Here is a 17,373-nt window from a genome sequence, read left to right as displayed (position 1 = left end):
TACCCTAAGTCACTGTTAGTTTCCAGTAACCCAAACCAGCATAAAACCTGCCCAACTTAAAAGAAAAAACAAGGCCAAATCTCAAACTCTCTCATGTTAAAAGCAAAGAACTATTAAACACATAACATGCCATTAGCACACAACTGCGCCGAAGCAAAGAAAAACAAACTGTGCATATGGGCTCCAAACAAAATGTACAATCAGACAACCAAATAACACAAGATCTCTTTAACAATCAGCATATTTCACCCAGAAAAAATAAATTATAAATAGCTTCCCAACATGAGTTGTAAATCTACCTTTAATATGAACTTAATTTCTCTCAGTATAGCTCAATTAAACATTTCTCTTACACGCAGTCATGAAATATTTTTAAGTTGATTAGTAGAACTCAACCCCTCTTGGGCGTTTACATTGACCAAACACTTGATTAAGCATTATTCTTTTCTTGTTTTATTATAACAATCAATATTATTCATTATAACTAATTTCCATTGACGATGTCAGATCGACAGATTCAACATATTTAAAAAATAAATGACTATTTTGATATATTTTGTTAGTAAATCTTTCTAAAAGCCCAACAAATGTTATGAAAAGCTTCCGAAATTTTTTACAATCTGCCCATAAGCTATTTTTTTTCCAGCTCAATGTGTTCAAAAGCCTTATTGGTTGGAAACCTGCCTAATTTGGCAACACCGACTACACTATTGCTATTTGTTTGTTACAGTAGTCACAGAGCCACTGTTTAGTCTGAAGTATATATATATATATATAAAAGTGCATCCTCCTACCTGGTAGTGTGTAGCCTGCTACTGTAAAAAAAAGTTTGACTGCCCTGAATATTATTAAGATCTTACTGAGGTCGGTTTTGAAATTATCTTTTGAAAACCTGAGCCATTAAAAACGACTGAAACAATGCCCCGAAATGAGCCACCTCCTTGCGCACACCCGACCAGCCTATCTCTCTTCCTTTGTCACGTGAACTCGCGCGGTCGCCTGCATCTTCTATGGAGAAGATGAGGAGCAGCTTAAGACAGAACTAAAGGTCTTCCACTCCAGCTTTACTTCAAAGAACCTACAAGAAATATGTTCAATACTGAGGGAAAACAATGGCCAGCTGATCTTTCCTGCCTTTGTCAAAATGATCCAAATATATGCAACATTACCAGTGACAACAGCTTCAGTTGAAAGATCATTTTCCAAGCTGAAAATCATCAAAACTAAACTAAGAAGCCTGTGTGGAGAAGAAAGGCTCTCTGACCTTCTTCTGCTTGCCATTGAAAAAGACATTGAAGTAAACCACAGCGAGGTCATCAACATCTTTAAAGACATGGCACCAAGGAGGATGCTGCTTTAAAGTAGTACGCTTTAGTCTGTTCTGTTGGTGGTGTGACTTTTTTCCATTGAAAACTCACATTTAGAGAATGTTACAAATAAAAGTCAAATTTCATTCAACATGCGTGTGTATTTTATTATTATTTTTTTTATAATTAAGTGTTCCACGTGCGCTAAAAAGTGCCCCCCCCCCTCCTGAGCACCTGCCCCCCAAAATGTCTGTGCACGCCACTGCCCAGAACATAAATAACCATGAAGAACAAACCTAAGACACAAGATAAAACTAAGACTAAACAGAGCACAGAAGGGAGATCAGAACTAATACAAAGACCGGATAAACTAAAACAGTACATAAGTTGAAGAATCCAAAACAAGACAGAACAGAAACAAAACCTGAGGTGGAAGAGAGGAAAAGCTGATCAAATAATAAACAAACCAAAACAAAACTCAGATTATGACAGTTAATAATGAGGCAGGTTATGCTGGCGCCAGACTGAAGCTCACAATTAATATTAAGTAGGAACCCTGCTGCTGTAGTTGATCACAGAAGAAAAAAGCATGCAAAATTACCACGACAAGACAAAAGAATTGTACAGGACAAATGCTGAAAATACAAATTATGTTTATATGCAGTAGATCCATGTTTGTTTCGAAACAATTTATATGTGTATGGGATAATTCTTTACTTTTCCCTCAGTTATTAATCCCAGACAGAATAGTGTCATGGTGGGCGACTTGATGTGTTTAGCCCACATGCAGAAAACACTCGGGGAAAACAGGCAGATTCGTAAACAAGGATTTATTTAACAACGAGCTAGTGATGAGTCAGTCTCTGGAGAAGAGGACACGGGCAGGAACCAGGAGGACACGGTACCGGGAAACACTAAGGGAACGAGAGTGGTGATTAGATGCGGTAAGGACACGGAGAATCGTATGATGGAGCGTAAGCTTACCACTGGCCAGACGACCTAAGCCGGGGAGATGGAGTGGACTCAGTGTGATGACGGAGCCACAGGTGTCCGAGTGACCAGAGGGTGGGACTTTCGCAGGTCCGAGCAGCACTGGGGAATCCAGGGATCCAAGACAGCAGGAAGGAATACGAGGATGTCAGCACAAGGCGGACCTGAGAACTTATCTTGGAGGATTGCACGTAGGTGGTTCTCAGGAGGACAATTCGAGAGGGAGCACGAGGTGAAACCAACACTGATAACACTCTGGCGCCTTCCTGCTGTCTGCGTGCAGTTCTTATAGTGCTGCCAGTGTCGCTCAACCACCCGCAGGTGTGTGGGCTCCACCCCCTAGTTAACTCAGCGCACCTGTGGAAAAGAAATGACAACAGGACCGGCAGCAAGCTGCGTGGCCCTGCTGACTGAGTCCTGACACCACCCCCCCCTCAAGGGTCGCCACCCGGCGACACAGAGGAAGACGAGGAAGGACGGGAGGTAAGGAAGGCATCGACAAGGGACTGGTCCGGGATGGAGGAGCCAGGAAGCCACGAACGCTCCTCCGGACCGCAGCCAACCCAATCCACGAGGTATTGGAAACCTCTACCCCGTGGACGGGAGGCCACGATCCGTCGGATTTGACGTCCCTGATGGTCCTGGGTTGGTGGAGGGGGTTCGGCCGGAGGGCACAGAGGACTGGACAGGACGGGTTTGATTTGGGAGACGTGGAAGGTCGGGTGTACACGGGAGTGGGACGGGAGACGAAGACGGACAGTGGTGGGGTTGACGATGGCGGTAATCTCATATGGGCCGGAGAAACGGGGAGACAACTTTCGTGCGGCTGCTCGGGAGGGGAGATCACGGGTGGAGAGCTGGCCAGGGCGGTAAACGGGGGCCGGAACTCGCCGCTGGTCAGCGAATCGGCGATTGCGTTCGGCAGTCTCGTGGAGGGCTTGGTTAGTCTGGTTCCAGACTTGACGACAGCGAGTGATGTGTTCATGTACCGAGGGAACTGTGATCTGTGTGTTGTCTTCAGGGAGTAGTGGGGGCTGATAACCAAGGGATACTTCAAAGGGGGAGTGACCAGTTGCGGAGGAGATGTGGCTGTTGTGTGCGTACTCAACCCAGGGGAGGTACTTGCTCCACTCGGATGGATTCTTGGATGTGAGGCATCGTAGGGTGGTCTCCAGCTCCTGGTTCATCCTCTCCGTCTGACCATTAGTCTGAGGATGATAGCCGGAGGTTAGTGAGTAGCGAGCCCCAAGTGCTGCAGCAAACTCCTTCCATACTCGGGACGTGATCTGGGGACCACGATCGGACAGGATCTCAGTTGGTATGCCATGGAGTCTGAAGACGTGACGAACCAGGAGCTGGGCCGTGAGGAGAGCTGACGGGAGCTTACGGAGAGGGATGAGGTGGCAGGCCTTGGAAAAACGATCTATGATGGTGAGTATGACAGTCATCCCTTGTGATAACGGGAGTCCGGTAACGAAGTCGAGGGCGATATGGGACCAGGGACGCTCGGGAACAGGCAGTGGCTGAAGGAGGCCGGCAGGAGGTCTATTGGTGGGTTTATTTTGAGCACAGGTGGGACAGGAGAGAACGAACTGTTTGACGTCCTGAAACATGGAAGGCCACCAGAAGGTACGGGCAAGGAAGGTCTGGGTGCGATGTATTCCGGGGTGGGCTGAGAATTTCTCAGCATGAGCCCATTTGAGGACTTGAGGTCTGACAGCAGAGGGGACGTAGATGCGGTTAGGTGGACCGGTTCCGGGATCGGGATCAGTGGGTAGAGCACGGGCGATGAGATCTTGTACCTCCCACTGGAGAGCGCCTAACACACAGGAGGGAGGCAGGATGGTTGCTGGTTCCTCAACCGAGTCGGGGGAGGAGTGCAGGCGGGACAGGGCATCAGGCTTGATGTTCTTGGTTCCGGGTCGATAGGAGATTGAGAGGTTAAAGCGAGAAAAGAACAGGGACCAGCGGGCTTGACGGGGGTTGAGTCTCTTGGCTGTTTGGATGTACTCTAGGTTCTTGTGGTCAGTCCAAATAAGTACTGGCTGCTCGGACCCCTCCAGCCAGTGACGCCACTCCTCCAGGGCGAGCTTGATGGCTAACAGCTCTCTGTCCCCGACGTCGTAATTCTTCTCCGCCGGGGACAAGCGCCTGGAGAAGTAGGCGCATGGGTGGAGTTTCTGGTCAGCAGCGGACACCTGGGAGAGAACGGCCCCGACCCCTGTGTCGGAGGCGTCGATCTCGACGACAAACTGCTTGGAAGGGTCTGGGTAGATGAGAATGGGGGCCTGAGCAAAACGGTTCTTGAGACTGGTGAAGGCTGATTGTGCATCGGGGGACCAGGAGAATGGAACCTTGACTGAGGTGAGGGCGTGAAGGGGGGCAGCGATCTGACTATATCCCCGGATAAATCGACGGTAAAAGTTGGCAAATCCTAAAAATCGTTGAAGGTCTCGTCTAGTCCTGGGTATGGGCCATTCAAGAATTGCACGGATCTTTTCAGGGTCGGATCGCACCTGCCCCCCCTCTAGGATGAGGCCAAGGAAGGAGACGGTGGATTGATGGAACTCACACTTTTCTGCTTTAACGAATAGTTTGTTCTCACGGAGACGTTGAAGGACTTGACGGACATGCTGATAGTGTTCTGATGGGTTGCTGGAGTAAATAAGGATGTCGTCGAGATAAACAAAAACAAAAACGTTGAGGAAATCACGTAGAACGTCATTCACCAGAGCTTGAAAAACTGCTGGGGCGTTGCACAAACCAAAAGGCATGACTAGGTATTCAAAGTGTCCAAGCGGGGTCTTAAAGGCCGTTTTCCACTCATCTCCCCGGCGAATCCGTACCAAGTGGTAAGCATTACGAAGATCTAACTTAGTGAAGATGGTGGCGGATCGTACTGGTTCTACTGCGGAGGAGAGTAGGGGAAGCGGATACTTATTCTTAACAGTGATGGCGTTCAGACCACGGTAATCGATGCAGGGCCGAAGGGAACCGTCCTTTTTGCCCACAAAGAAAAACCCTGCTCCTAGGGGCGAAGATGAGGCGCGGATAAGCCCAGCAGCTAAAGACTCCTTAATGTACTTTTCTAGAGCCTGTCGTTCGTTCTGCGAGATGTTGTAAAGTCTGCTAGAGGGCAAAGGGGCTCCAGGCAGGAGATCGATAGCGCAATCGTAGGGGCGATGCGGCGGAAGAGAGCTGGCCTGCTCCTTACTAAAAACCTCGCCTAGATCGCGATATTGTTCCGGTATCAGTTTTAACAACTCGGGATCGATTTGCGCGGAAGGAGGGGCAGAACCACAGGAGGGAGGAACGGCCCAACTTAAACAAACAGAATGACAGGAAGCGGACCAGGCGTCAATTCTGCGGTCAACCCAATCTATCCTTGGATTGTGATGTTGCAACCACGGGAAACCTAAAACTACTGATGCCTGATTAACAGGAAAAATGAGGAAAGACAGACGTTCCCTGTGGTTACCGGAGACCACTAGTTCCAATGGAACCGTCTTATGAGTTATGGGGGGCAGCTTCATCCCGTCCAGAGCAGTTACTTGAAGAGGAGCCTCTAACCTCACTAGAACAATCCCTGCCTGTTTAACAAAATTCCCGTCAATAAGATTGAAATCACATCCCGAGTCGACCAAAGCGGACATTTGATAAGTCTCTCGACCGGACATGACTACAGCAGGCAAACAGAGACGCGGGGGTGAGGAAGGAGATAACTGCCGTTGGTCCGCCGATCTCTCCTTTACAATCGACGGACCTGTCCTTTTGGCCGATCCGGGCAATTGTTTACAAAGTGAGCGGGAGAGGCGCAATAGAAGCACAAACGAGAATTCAGGCGCTGCTGCTTCTCATCAGGTGTCAGTCTAACACGACCCAACTGCATCGGCTCAGGGGGAGAGGGTGGAGCCGCCTCAGTTCTGGCGGAAGTCCGCTCGTTGCTCTCTGAGCGAAAAACTGGTGTTCGCTCGAGACGGCTCTTGCCACGGGCTCGCAGACGGGTATCTAACCTAACTGCCAGTGCGATACATTCATTCAAAGACTCGGGTGTTACAACTCGGGCAAATTCATCCTTAAGGGACTCGTCTAAGGATTGTAAAAACACTGATTTAAGTGCCCGCTGTTCCCACCCGGCTGCTGCCGCCACGGTGCGGAATTCAACGGCATAGTCAGCGACTCGTCTGCCCCGCTGCCGCAGGGTAAGTAAGCGTTGGGAATCGTGAGTCTCATCAGCCTCGGCGGCGAAAACTGTTTTAAACTCGGCGATAAATTCACTGAAAGAGCAGTCGAACTGCTGGCAGTCGGGAAAACGTGATTCTGCCCATCTAAGAGCACGGCCCGTTAACAGCCGCAAAATGTAAGAGATCCTGGCATAGTCAGGGGCGAAGGTATGTGGCGCTCGATTAAAAACTAGAGCGCATTGAAACAAGAAACCACCGCAACTTTCAGCATCCCCGGCAAATTTCTCGGGGGGCGGCGAGGAGGACTCCATGACCGGTGAGGGCGCAATCTCAGGCAGAGGCTCGGGAGCTGTGCTCGATGACCCGGAAGTGGTTGGCTGAGAGTTAGCACTGGCTATGTTTACTAGCTGTGCTAGTTGAGCAGCCATACCCTGAAGCTGGCTCTGCAATCCACCAACGGCGGCTTCTAACCCACGAATCTGTTCCTGTGGCGCTGTGATGGTTCGACCGAGTGCTTCTGTTTGGCCAGAGTGTTCTTCTGTCATGGTGGGCGACTTGATGTGTTTAGCCCACATGCAGAAAACACTCGGGGAAAACAGGCAGATTCGTAAACAAGGATTTATTTAACAACGAGCTAGTGATGAGTCAGTCTCTGGAGAAGAGGACACGGGCAGGAACCAGGAGGACACGGTACCGGGAAACACTAAGGGAACGAGAGTGGTGATTAGATGCGGTAAGGACACGGAGAATCGTATGATGGAGCGTAAGCTTACCACTGGCCAGACGACCTAAGCCGGGGAGATGGAGTGGACTCAGTGTGATGACGGAGCCACAGGTGTCCGAGTGACCAGAGGGTGGGACTTTCGCAGGTCCGAGCAGCACTGGGGAATCCAGGGATCCAAGACAGCAGGAAGGAATACGAGGATGTCAGCACAAGGCGGACCTGAGAACTTATCTTGGAGGATTGCACGTAGGTGGTTCTCAGGAGGACAATTCGAGAGGGAGCACGAGGTGAAACCAACACTGATAACACTCTGGCGCCTTCCTGCTGTCTGCGTGCAGTTCTTATAGTGCTGCCAGTGTCGCTCAACCACCCGCAGGTGTGTGGGCTCCACCCCCTAGTTAACTCAGCGCACCTGTGGAAAAGAAATGACAACAGGACCGGCAGCAAGCTGCGTGGCCCTGCTGACTGAGTCCTGACAAATAGAGAATCAAGAATCCTTATTGTTATTATGTGTTACCATAAGGAAATTATGAGAAAGATGCTCGCTCAGAATGCACACAAACAACATAACCCGCAGACACAAGACAATCTTTTCTTTCTGAAATCAGTTGATCGCAATGACCAGTAACACTCCCTGCAAGGTGCAGTGTGTTTGAAACCCTCATGCACACTGTGCAAGAAATTTGAATCTTCAAGTTACAAAACTGTGCAATTTGCATGGATGTCAAAACAGACATTCTCTGAGAAAGTGTGCAAATACAAATTTGCATGTAAGAGACTGTAAATAATTCTCAAGAACCTGTGGAACCAATAGTGTTTTTGTATTAACTGGGCTAGTGATTTAAGGTAAGGTGCTTTATTTGTCATTATACATGCAATGTACATACCTGAGGGGCGCCGCTGCAACTGAACCTAACCAGCATGTCTTTTGGTGGTAGGGGAAACCAGAGCGCCCCGAAGGAAACCTACGCAGTGTTATGCAATTACACCCGTTTGATTATGAAGATTATTATTAATTATAATTGGCAATTCTTATTTAATAATATATCATTCAAAATCAAAGGATAGCTATAACAAAAATTATTTCAAATGGTTGTGATCAACATTAACCATCACAATCAACTTTCAGCACTTTGGGGTAACAGCATTGAAAGAACATTGGCTAAATAGCTCTGAGGTAGCAAAGCTGGTGTACCGAAACAGACCTGAAACCATGACTGGGAACGCTTTTGGCAAAACTAGCCGCTAGCAATGTTCATGCATGGTTTGCTTCTAACTCGTTCCAGTCCGGCGGATCTTGTCGATCTCTGGAAGATAATGGAGGTTCCAGTTGGATCAAAAATGAATTAACGTTAATTTTAAAGTCAAGACCTTCCTTGATGGAGTGCTGGGGAAAATGATGCGCAAAGCTTGGGCCAGCCAAGGATCGAATCACAGACCAAGTGCAGGCAGCACGCATGAATTAGCTAAACGTCTTCTCAACACAGCAAGGCTGCAACAAAGAAGAAAAAACAATGGTCCGGCTTGCTTTTATATCTCATCTCTATGGTGACGAGATAAGATCTCCATCAAGGCATCCCAACTGTGTTGCATGCTGGGAGTTGCAGTTTGTCACATCATAATGGCATGACAGCAAACACGAGAAGAACATTCAAACTCCACACAACCTCGAACAAGGACTCAAACATAGGACCTTCTTGCTGTGAGGCAGGAGTGCTAAGCACTGTGACACTATGCAGTTTATTTGATTCTGAGTAGGGAGTGATAGCACTTACAGCTTTGGGAAATAAGCTGTTTTTAAGTCAATTAGTTTCTGATTTCACGTTCCTGAATCATTTCCATGATGAAAGTGGGACAAAGTGCATTGCCAGGGTGGATGGCATTTATGGCTATTTGTCTGGATCTTTTCTAGACTCATGCAGCATGTCTAGATCTTGTAGATGGCATCCCACAAACCCTTGTGCTGTTCTCACCACCTGTGCTAAATCCTTCTTCTCCTATACTGTACAGTCCCCATACCACACTGTCCCACTGACAGGATGCTTTCAGTTTTAGCTCTATAAAAGCTTCTGAGCAGCTGAGTAGAAACACCAGTGTGTTTCAATTTCCTGAGAAAGAAGAGCCGTTTTTGGGCCTTCTTCGCCAGGTGGGACGTGTTCACAGTCAAGGAGAGGTCAGAGGAAATGATTATTACCCTATGCCACAGGTTAGTTTTGACAACATCAAAATATTTGCAAGCTATATTGGATCCCATAAAATATTTCTTCAACTTCATTGGCCTTTTTGTTAAAAAGGCCAACTCATGGTGGAGTTGGACTGAACCATCCAACAAGTTTATTTATTAAGTGCCTTTCCCAGACAACACCATCACAAAGTGCTGTACAGAAACCGAGTAATATAATTTCAATCTGAAAAACTCCCAAAGATGGAAAAGCAATTAGAAGAATACAATAATTTAAACTTTGGCACTCAGACCTCGGCAGGAAACATGAACGCTAGTTTATACTTTAATGTACATAAGCAGATGTATGAGAGTAGGTATATTTCCCCCGGCCTGAAACTGTTGGTGGAGTTAAGATAGATGAATTTGGTTAATCCATAGAGGCTGGTTTACAAGGTGATTTGCTTGAGCTAAATGTCCAACTTGATAAACAAAGTTTGCATAAACTGTTCATGATGAGCAAGCATGAAGCGACTGTGGAGAGAAAAAACTTCCCTTTGGGAAGAAACCTCTGGCAGAACCAGGCTTAACATGGTGGTCTTCTGCCGGACCGTTTTAGAGAGTGACAGGAATTTCCGTAAGAGTCCGGGAGGAATTACACTCTGGTAGGGGCGAGGTTGAAGGAGCATGCTACGATGCTACGATGGTGGAGAAGGGGATGGAGGTGAGTTGAAATGGTCGTCTGAATCGAAATCCGACATAGTGCGACTATTCTTGCGCTTGCAGGCTGAGAGATGATTTGGAGTTGCTTTCAAGGTGAACGCTGGATGATGATTGGGCTTCGTGGAGGTGCGGGTCGAAGAGGATTGGCTGTATCGAAGGCGGACCAGCCTCCGATTGGATGGAAGTAAGCAAGAGTTTCAGTTGAATTTCCGCCTTTAGCTTCATTACTAAAATGAAGTGCCAATAAAAAAGATAAAAAATAGACACAATAAAACAGGTATTAAAAATAAACTAACAAAAAGCCTGTTGAAAAAAAAGTTTTAAATTGCATTTTAACAGTCCACAGAGTCAAGTGAATGTAGCTGTAGAGGTATACTGTCCCACAGCCTTGGTGCCATGGACTGAAAAGCCAGGTCCCCCTTGGTCCTAAGTCAGGTGCATGGAAAAACGAGAAAACTCTTAGATCACAGGAAAATATCAACTAGAGAATATGACAGATAATCAAGTTTTAGAAGAAACCTGATGTTTTTAACAACTTTTTACCAAGTTTTAGAAGAAATACTTAAAACATGGTACAAAGTTGTACAGTACAATGGAGACAGAAAACTCTTGGTTTGGCCACACCTAGGTTTAAGACAGAAACAAGCTACATTTGGAAAGTGGAGGGAAAGGATAGTAAAAGCTGTGTGTACAGTGTTAAATGGAAAAACATTTAAACATTTTAAAAGATAATTTAACATAGATAATGGTGATTTATGTCGATACACATAATACATTTTGACAACATTGAGATAAACAATGAATTGTCACCAGAAAGGAATTAGTTAACAGATTTATTTTAGGATCAACAGTACCAACCAAGATTGTTTCGAAGCTCTATAAGAGTTCACAAAAGTGTAATGGAAATGATACACTGCATGTAAAATCAAACTGGGAATTAGAACTTAATAGAACCCTTTCAAACAGTGATTGTTTTTTTTCTATAGAACAGTCTTCCCCAGGCTCCAGAAGATGGAGAGTTTGGCTAGAAAGATTTTAAGCAATTCTTTGTTACTCCTCAACTACAAAACAAATTATGAAGCACATAACAATGTCGGTGTAATGACTCAGAGGCAGGGGACCCAAAATTGAACTAGACCAGCAGAGGTTCAGAACAATCTTTTTAATAACTATTTCAAGGACTGGAACAAAAAAACCAAAAGGGCAATACAAAAAACAAACAGAGCTACCGGGCAGGTAAGGCAGGGACAGACAGGCAGGCAGGAACAGGGTGGCTCAAAATCTCTGGAGAAATAGGGGGAAAATACTCCACAAGTTAAAACAGAAAGTTTGTTGGAGAAGACTCACCCTGAAATCAACAAGACAACTTGGCACTGATGTCTGGTCTCAACAGTTTATATGGAGGTGGAAGCAGGTGAAACCGGTGAGGTGATTGCAGCAGGGGTGGAGTTAGGCAGGTGTTTCCATCAAGCTTTTCTTATGCAATATTTCTAAATGGCATAAAAATGGTTGACGGAAACACAGCTTATGTTTACTTAACCTGTATAAGTTACTCTGCCATATATTTCATACTTGCCTGGTATGTATGCATGGTTGTTCATCTGCCAAAAATAATGTTGTTACACATAGCTATTTTTATTGATTTATTTTATTTCTTTTTTTCAGTTTAGATGCTGGTATGTAGGTCATATTACAAAAAAGACTAAAACTAAACTGAAACTAAGCATTTTCAAAAATTTTAATTTAACTAGAAATTAAATGCTATAGATATACTTTAACAGTGTCTACAGGCAAACTATGTTTTCTCAATTATAAGTTGTGAATCCTATTTAAATGCCCCTACTGTTTGGATTTTCAATGTTTACCAGGGTTTTTTCATTCGTAAGTTTTCCATTGACAGCATGTAAGTCAACTTCAGCCTCTGTCTCTCAGGCTTACTGGCACCTATAAGATACTTCAAGATGTTTGTTGTCTTATTGTTGTAAAATATGTTGCTTATTCTTTTTTGCTTGGCCTTTGTTTGACAGCAGACTGACAGGAAATGGGGTTGGAACTCAAAACCAGGATGGTTGAGGCCTAAAGATGCACTACCCTTGTGACACCTACACACCCAGATGATGCTTAGTCTGTTACCTCCTTCCAAGTCATCGGTCCAGTTCCTGGAGCTGCTTGCAGGAGATGCAGGTGAGTGGTAATACTCCCCCCCCGGACTGTCAGCATCCTCTTCAATGGAGCCAGACTTAAGGCGTTTACTCCTACAGACAAACAATAGCATAATAATTCAGGATTATCTATCTATCTATCTATCTATCTATCTATCTATCTATCTATCTATCTATCTATCTATCTATCTATCTATCTATCTATCTATCTATCTATCTATCTATCTATCTATATATATATATATATATATGCACACAATGGCTCACAGTGATACAGGACAACTTCAGTAAACCCTGGTTTCAATGCTGGGCTTCACCTTATACAGTTGATCGCCATTTTTCCACTTTGTTCCTATCCAGACTCAATGATCCAATTTCTAAGCAGGTCCTCACTTTACATCAAAGTCATCAAAAATTGTTTAACTAATTCATGTGGTTATTATTGAGAAGCTACAGCTAACATGAACAGAATGTTTTGAGCCATAAAGTCCCATTATAATCCACTAATGCAGTGGTGGCTGGTGATAAAAAAAAACGTGCTGAATATGTGGCACACGAGGTCAGAGATTACAACAAAGCACAAATCTCTCCATAGTTGCTTGCTTCCTGCTGAATCTTTAAGTCTGGTCAGCCTGGTCCAAAATGCTTCATCTGCTTTTTTTTCTCCAGAAAAAGCCTGGTCATTTATTTACAAAAAAATAATTTCACCAAAGTTTCTTTTGCAGGTCTTGTCATCATTGTTGTCTGACTCTTAAATTTGCATTCGTATGTTTGAGTGACATTCGTGCCCACGCTTTTAGACTGCTAAGAGTGTGGACTTTAACAGGTATCAATTAGATTGGATGAAGAATGATGCAAAGAGTGCTGAATTGCCACAGGCAAGAAATGTTGCCCCATTTCCATTGACGGTTTCAGTGCCCCACAGCTCCACTCTACTTGGTTGTGTTTCCATTGACCTCTGGAGGAGGGAACTCCTCAATCCTATGCATGTGTTGTGCTTCAAAACCATACGACTGAAGCGTGTGTCAATTTTTCCAAGACGCCATACAAATAAGACAGAACTATGGTGGAGTCTGTGCTGTGGATAATTTTCAACCTGATTGGAATGCTTCTAAGATTTAAAGAAGAGAGGTGCAGAGAGAGGAATCCTGTGGATGCAGTGAATGTGGTAAGAAGAAGGATGGGAGATATCGGCAGCATATTTCTGGCCTTGCAGCTGGGGGAAACCAGGCGGCCCAGACATCACAGGGTGATGAGAATTGGTCCATGATGCAATGTGGTCAAAATGGCCACCAACTCCCATCATGCAATGCGGCTCGTTATCGGTTGCTAGGCAAAGTTGATAAAACTCGTTTGCGCCTCGCAATCGGGCTTCTTCCCTGGCACACTGCCAACCTGAGAAAACACACAGCTGCTACTCCAAACTTCCACCCCCCACGCCACGTGCTCGAGTTTCTCGCTGGACCGAGACTTTTCGAAGCAAACCTTATCCCTGCATTAATTATAGCAGGAGGTCGACTTCAAAAGTACTTTTTAATTCCCTCTGATCAAAAGACTGAGAGCCGCCTTATCTCCCAGTGATCTAAAGAGGACCCCGCTTTGTCTGGCCAACAAAGCAACAGTGAGTCCGGAGGAAGAGACGAAGAAGCCTCCTCATTCTGTCCCCGCTGCTGCTCGCTTCTGCCTACAACCACCGCCGCGCAGTCAAGACGTGTTCAGAACGCCGCGTTACTCGGAGCTCTCACGGACCCAGCCGGGACAGCCCTGATTCACAAGTAACGGGGTTCTCCCCTTTTATTTCTTTTTCACCCACAGGGTGTTTCAGAAGTGCCTGGGCAGGTGTAGGAACTTTAGGTTAATGCTTGTTACTCCAAGGCAGAGTTTGTTTTTAACTGTTGAATATTTTTCTTTGTATGTGCATGCATGTGTGAAGGTATTTTGGGCTGTGTTGATTTTGTTGTTCATAAGTGACCCTGCCGTGAGTCGCTCTTTCAACTTTTTCATCCTTTTGCTCTCTCTTTGTTCCATCTTTGCTTTTCTTATCAGCGGGTTCAATCCCTTTGTGTTGAAACTCAGTTTGCGGTTTGTTCAAACTCCTTAGCCAAGACGCTCCCTCTCTGAGCCGAAGCACTGCCCCACGTTAGTGTAAGCGCTGACTGCAACATCAGGACCTCCCCTCACGCATCACGTAAGGTCGTAGGTGACGTGATGTCATAGCTGCCATCTTGGGAAGGTGCGGTGTAGTTTGGCTAAGCTGAACTAGCTTATTGGAAAACATTGAAGTGTCTAGCTGAACTCTCAAAGCTGTTTGTCTGTCAATGCTGCTACATTAAATGCCAATGTTTTGAAGGTGGTGTTAAACAACCGTGAGCTGGACTTAGATTTGCTAACCGCTCATTTTAATCCATTGTTTATTTTTGTTTTGTTCTTTTATTTCCACATATATTTTGCATGTGTAGTTTTAGTAATGAGTAAGATTTTCAAGGTTGTTGAATCAGAGAATTACTGTTACAGGGAAGTGCTTTTGGTTCAATAAAAACAACTGCGGAATAGAAATTGTTTTGTGTTCATTCCAATTCACAGTTGCAGGGTGGTTCAGAATTCAGAGATACCTCCTTTTGGAGTTAACATCTGATATTAATACAGAGACATCATCATTGGATTGATGATAAGGAATAAGGATTTAAACTCTAATTGAAGTTATAATGGGGTTCTCACAGTCTGCCGGATAAACCTTGTCGGTTAAAATCCGACCAGATTATTTATTACATCATAAATGAGTTCATAACAGCTAGTTAATTAATGCATTAGTAGTATAAATCATTACAAGCTTCTAGCTAACATCACCACCATTTAAACTATATTTTGTCATAGCGGAATTTCGAGTTGAATGACTTATTACTTAAATTACAATACCAAATTATAATTAATAATAACAATAAGCATATTCAAACAGCTTCTGGCATAACACGGTCAACGGCGGCAAATCGCCGTCTATAGCAGCTCTTGCCGCCGCCTACATTTCTCCGATTATATAATGGAGCGATATTTGTGCCTTCTGGTTGAGCGCGCAGGAACCAATCCGAGCTCAACTATGAAAAACTCTTCTCACGCGACGCTCGCGGAGAAACGGCCAAGCGAGCGCACAGCACAGCTGGTGTTGAACATAGAATGAGCAGGTCGAGCGCACGAGCAGAGAAGGAACTGAGCGCGCGCAAGACCGGTTTTGAGCTCCCGCGTGTTGTCTCACTGCGCGCTCGGAAGTTAGTAAATTGTCATATATTCACTTAATCTGATCTGTTATGGTGCTAGTAATTCAAATTCAACTAATTTTATGCAAATTTGTTCAAAGCCTTGTTAATGCATGATGATAACATATGAAAAATAGTTTTAAGAATAATAAAAAAACAAAGGTTGTTTTTGAAGAATTGATCATTCACTTTTTTTGCTTTTTATTCAATCTAAAACATGCACTCTGACTATATTCTTTATATAATCACCTGTCTTGAAAGCTTCCAAAATACATCAGGAATACTCTATTTTTCAAAATTCTCCCCTCTGGGGCTCGGGCACCAGCATAAGTGCACCCTCCAACCTGATAGTGTGTGGCCTGCTACTGTAAAAAAGTTTGACTGCCCTGACAGGCAGTCAAACAGGAAGCTGGCTCCTTGGTTTAATTCAGAGCTGCGTTCCTTGAAGCACAATGTTAGGAAATTGGAGAGAAAATGGCGGTCTACACACCAAGAGGAATCCTACCTAATCTGGAGGTACAGTCTATTGTTGTATAACAAGACCCTTTGCAGAGTTAGAGCAGCATATTTTGCATCATTAATTGAGGAGAATAAGAATAATCCTAGATTTCTCTTCAATACAGTTGCCAAACTTACCCAGAGCCACAGCTCTGTTGATCCATCCATTCCCTTAGCTCTTAGCAGTAATGATTTTATGGGATTCTTCATAAATAAAATTGATTCCATTAAAAATAAAATAATTGGCATCCTCCCAAACATGATTACCTCGTCCTCAGTAAGTGAGGCAGCATTGGAGGAATCTTTAGAACCTGCGCAGTGTCTGAACTGTTTAAAAGCAGTAGAGCTTTCTGAGCTATCTAAAATTTTAGCTTCATCTAAACCTTCTACCTGTATGTTAGACCCAATCCCAACCAAGTTGTTTAAGGAAGTATTCCCTCTGATCAGTGGTCTTATTTTAGACATGATTAATCTATCCTTGGTAAATGGATATGTACCACAGGCTTTTAAAGTAGCTGTTATTAAACCTTTACTTAAGAAACCATCTCTTGATCAAGATGAGTTAGTAAATTACAGACCTATATCTAATCTTCTTTTCTTATCTAAAATTCTTGAGAAAGTAGTTGCTAATCAACTATGTGAACATTTACAAAGTAATGACCTACTTGAGGAGTTTCAGTCAGGCTTTAGAGCTCATCATAGCACTGAAATAGCTCTGGTGAAGGTCACTAATGATATTCTCATGGACTCATATAATGGACTTGTGTCTATACTTGTCCTGTTAGATCTCAGTGCTGCATTTGATACAGTTGATCACAATATTCTCCTACAAAGACTTGAGCATACTGTAGGGATTAAGGGAAAAGCATTAGGCTGGTTTAAATCTTATCTGTCGACAGATTTGAGTTTGTTCATGTCTTCCTCAAACTCTAGGGTCACTTGTGGAGTACCACAGGGTTCAGTCCTTGGACCAATTCTCTTTACTAAATATATGCTTCCGATTGGCAAAATTATCAGACAGCATGGGATTAATTTCCACTGTTATGCTGATGACACTCAGCTATATTTATCCATAAATCCTGATGAATCCAATCAGTTACTTTGACTGCAGTCATGTCTTGATCACATCAAAAGCTGGATGACTTTAAATTTCCTGCATTTAAATTCTGACAAGACAGAAGTTGTAATCTTTGGGCCAGAGTCTTCAAAAAAATAAAGTTCTTAATCAATCACTTAATCTGGGTGGCATTAACTTGGCCTCTGGTAATAAAGTTAAAAATCTTGGTGTTGTTTTCAACCAAGACATGTCATTTAAATCCCATATTAAACAGATTTCCAGAGTTTCCTTTTTTCACCTCAGGAAAATCGGCAAA

The 17,373-nt window shown here is 44.3% G+C and overlaps 1 protein-coding gene across 7 annotated transcripts in view; it reads right to left on the bottom strand.

Annotated features, from left to right (window-relative positions):
- The window catches only part of nfic (nuclear factor I/C), a 274,335-nt gene that overhangs the window by 110,777 nt on the left and 146,185 nt on the right, over positions 1–17,373 (bottom strand). For 6 of the 7 annotated variants that reach the window (XM_036131679.1, XM_036131681.1, XM_036131682.1 and 3 more), the window contains exon 8: positions 12,223–12,344. In XM_036131679.1, coding sequence (XP_035987572.1) covers positions 12,223–12,344 — 122 coding nt within the window. Of the gene's footprint in view, positions 1–10,032; positions 10,317–12,222; positions 12,345–17,373 lie in introns of those variants that run through there. The other variant, XM_036131685.1, reaches the window with a different exon arrangement.

The sequence above is a fragment of the Fundulus heteroclitus genome, unplaced genomic scaffold (assembly GCF_011125445.2).
Source record: "Fundulus heteroclitus isolate FHET01 unplaced genomic scaffold, MU-UCD_Fhet_4.1 scaffold_45, whole genome shotgun sequence".
NCBI lineage: Eukaryota > Metazoa > Chordata > Actinopteri > Cyprinodontiformes > Fundulidae > Fundulus > Fundulus heteroclitus.
Note: the sequence above shows the minus strand (reverse complement) of the source record. Positions and strands in the feature narration are given on the sequence as shown.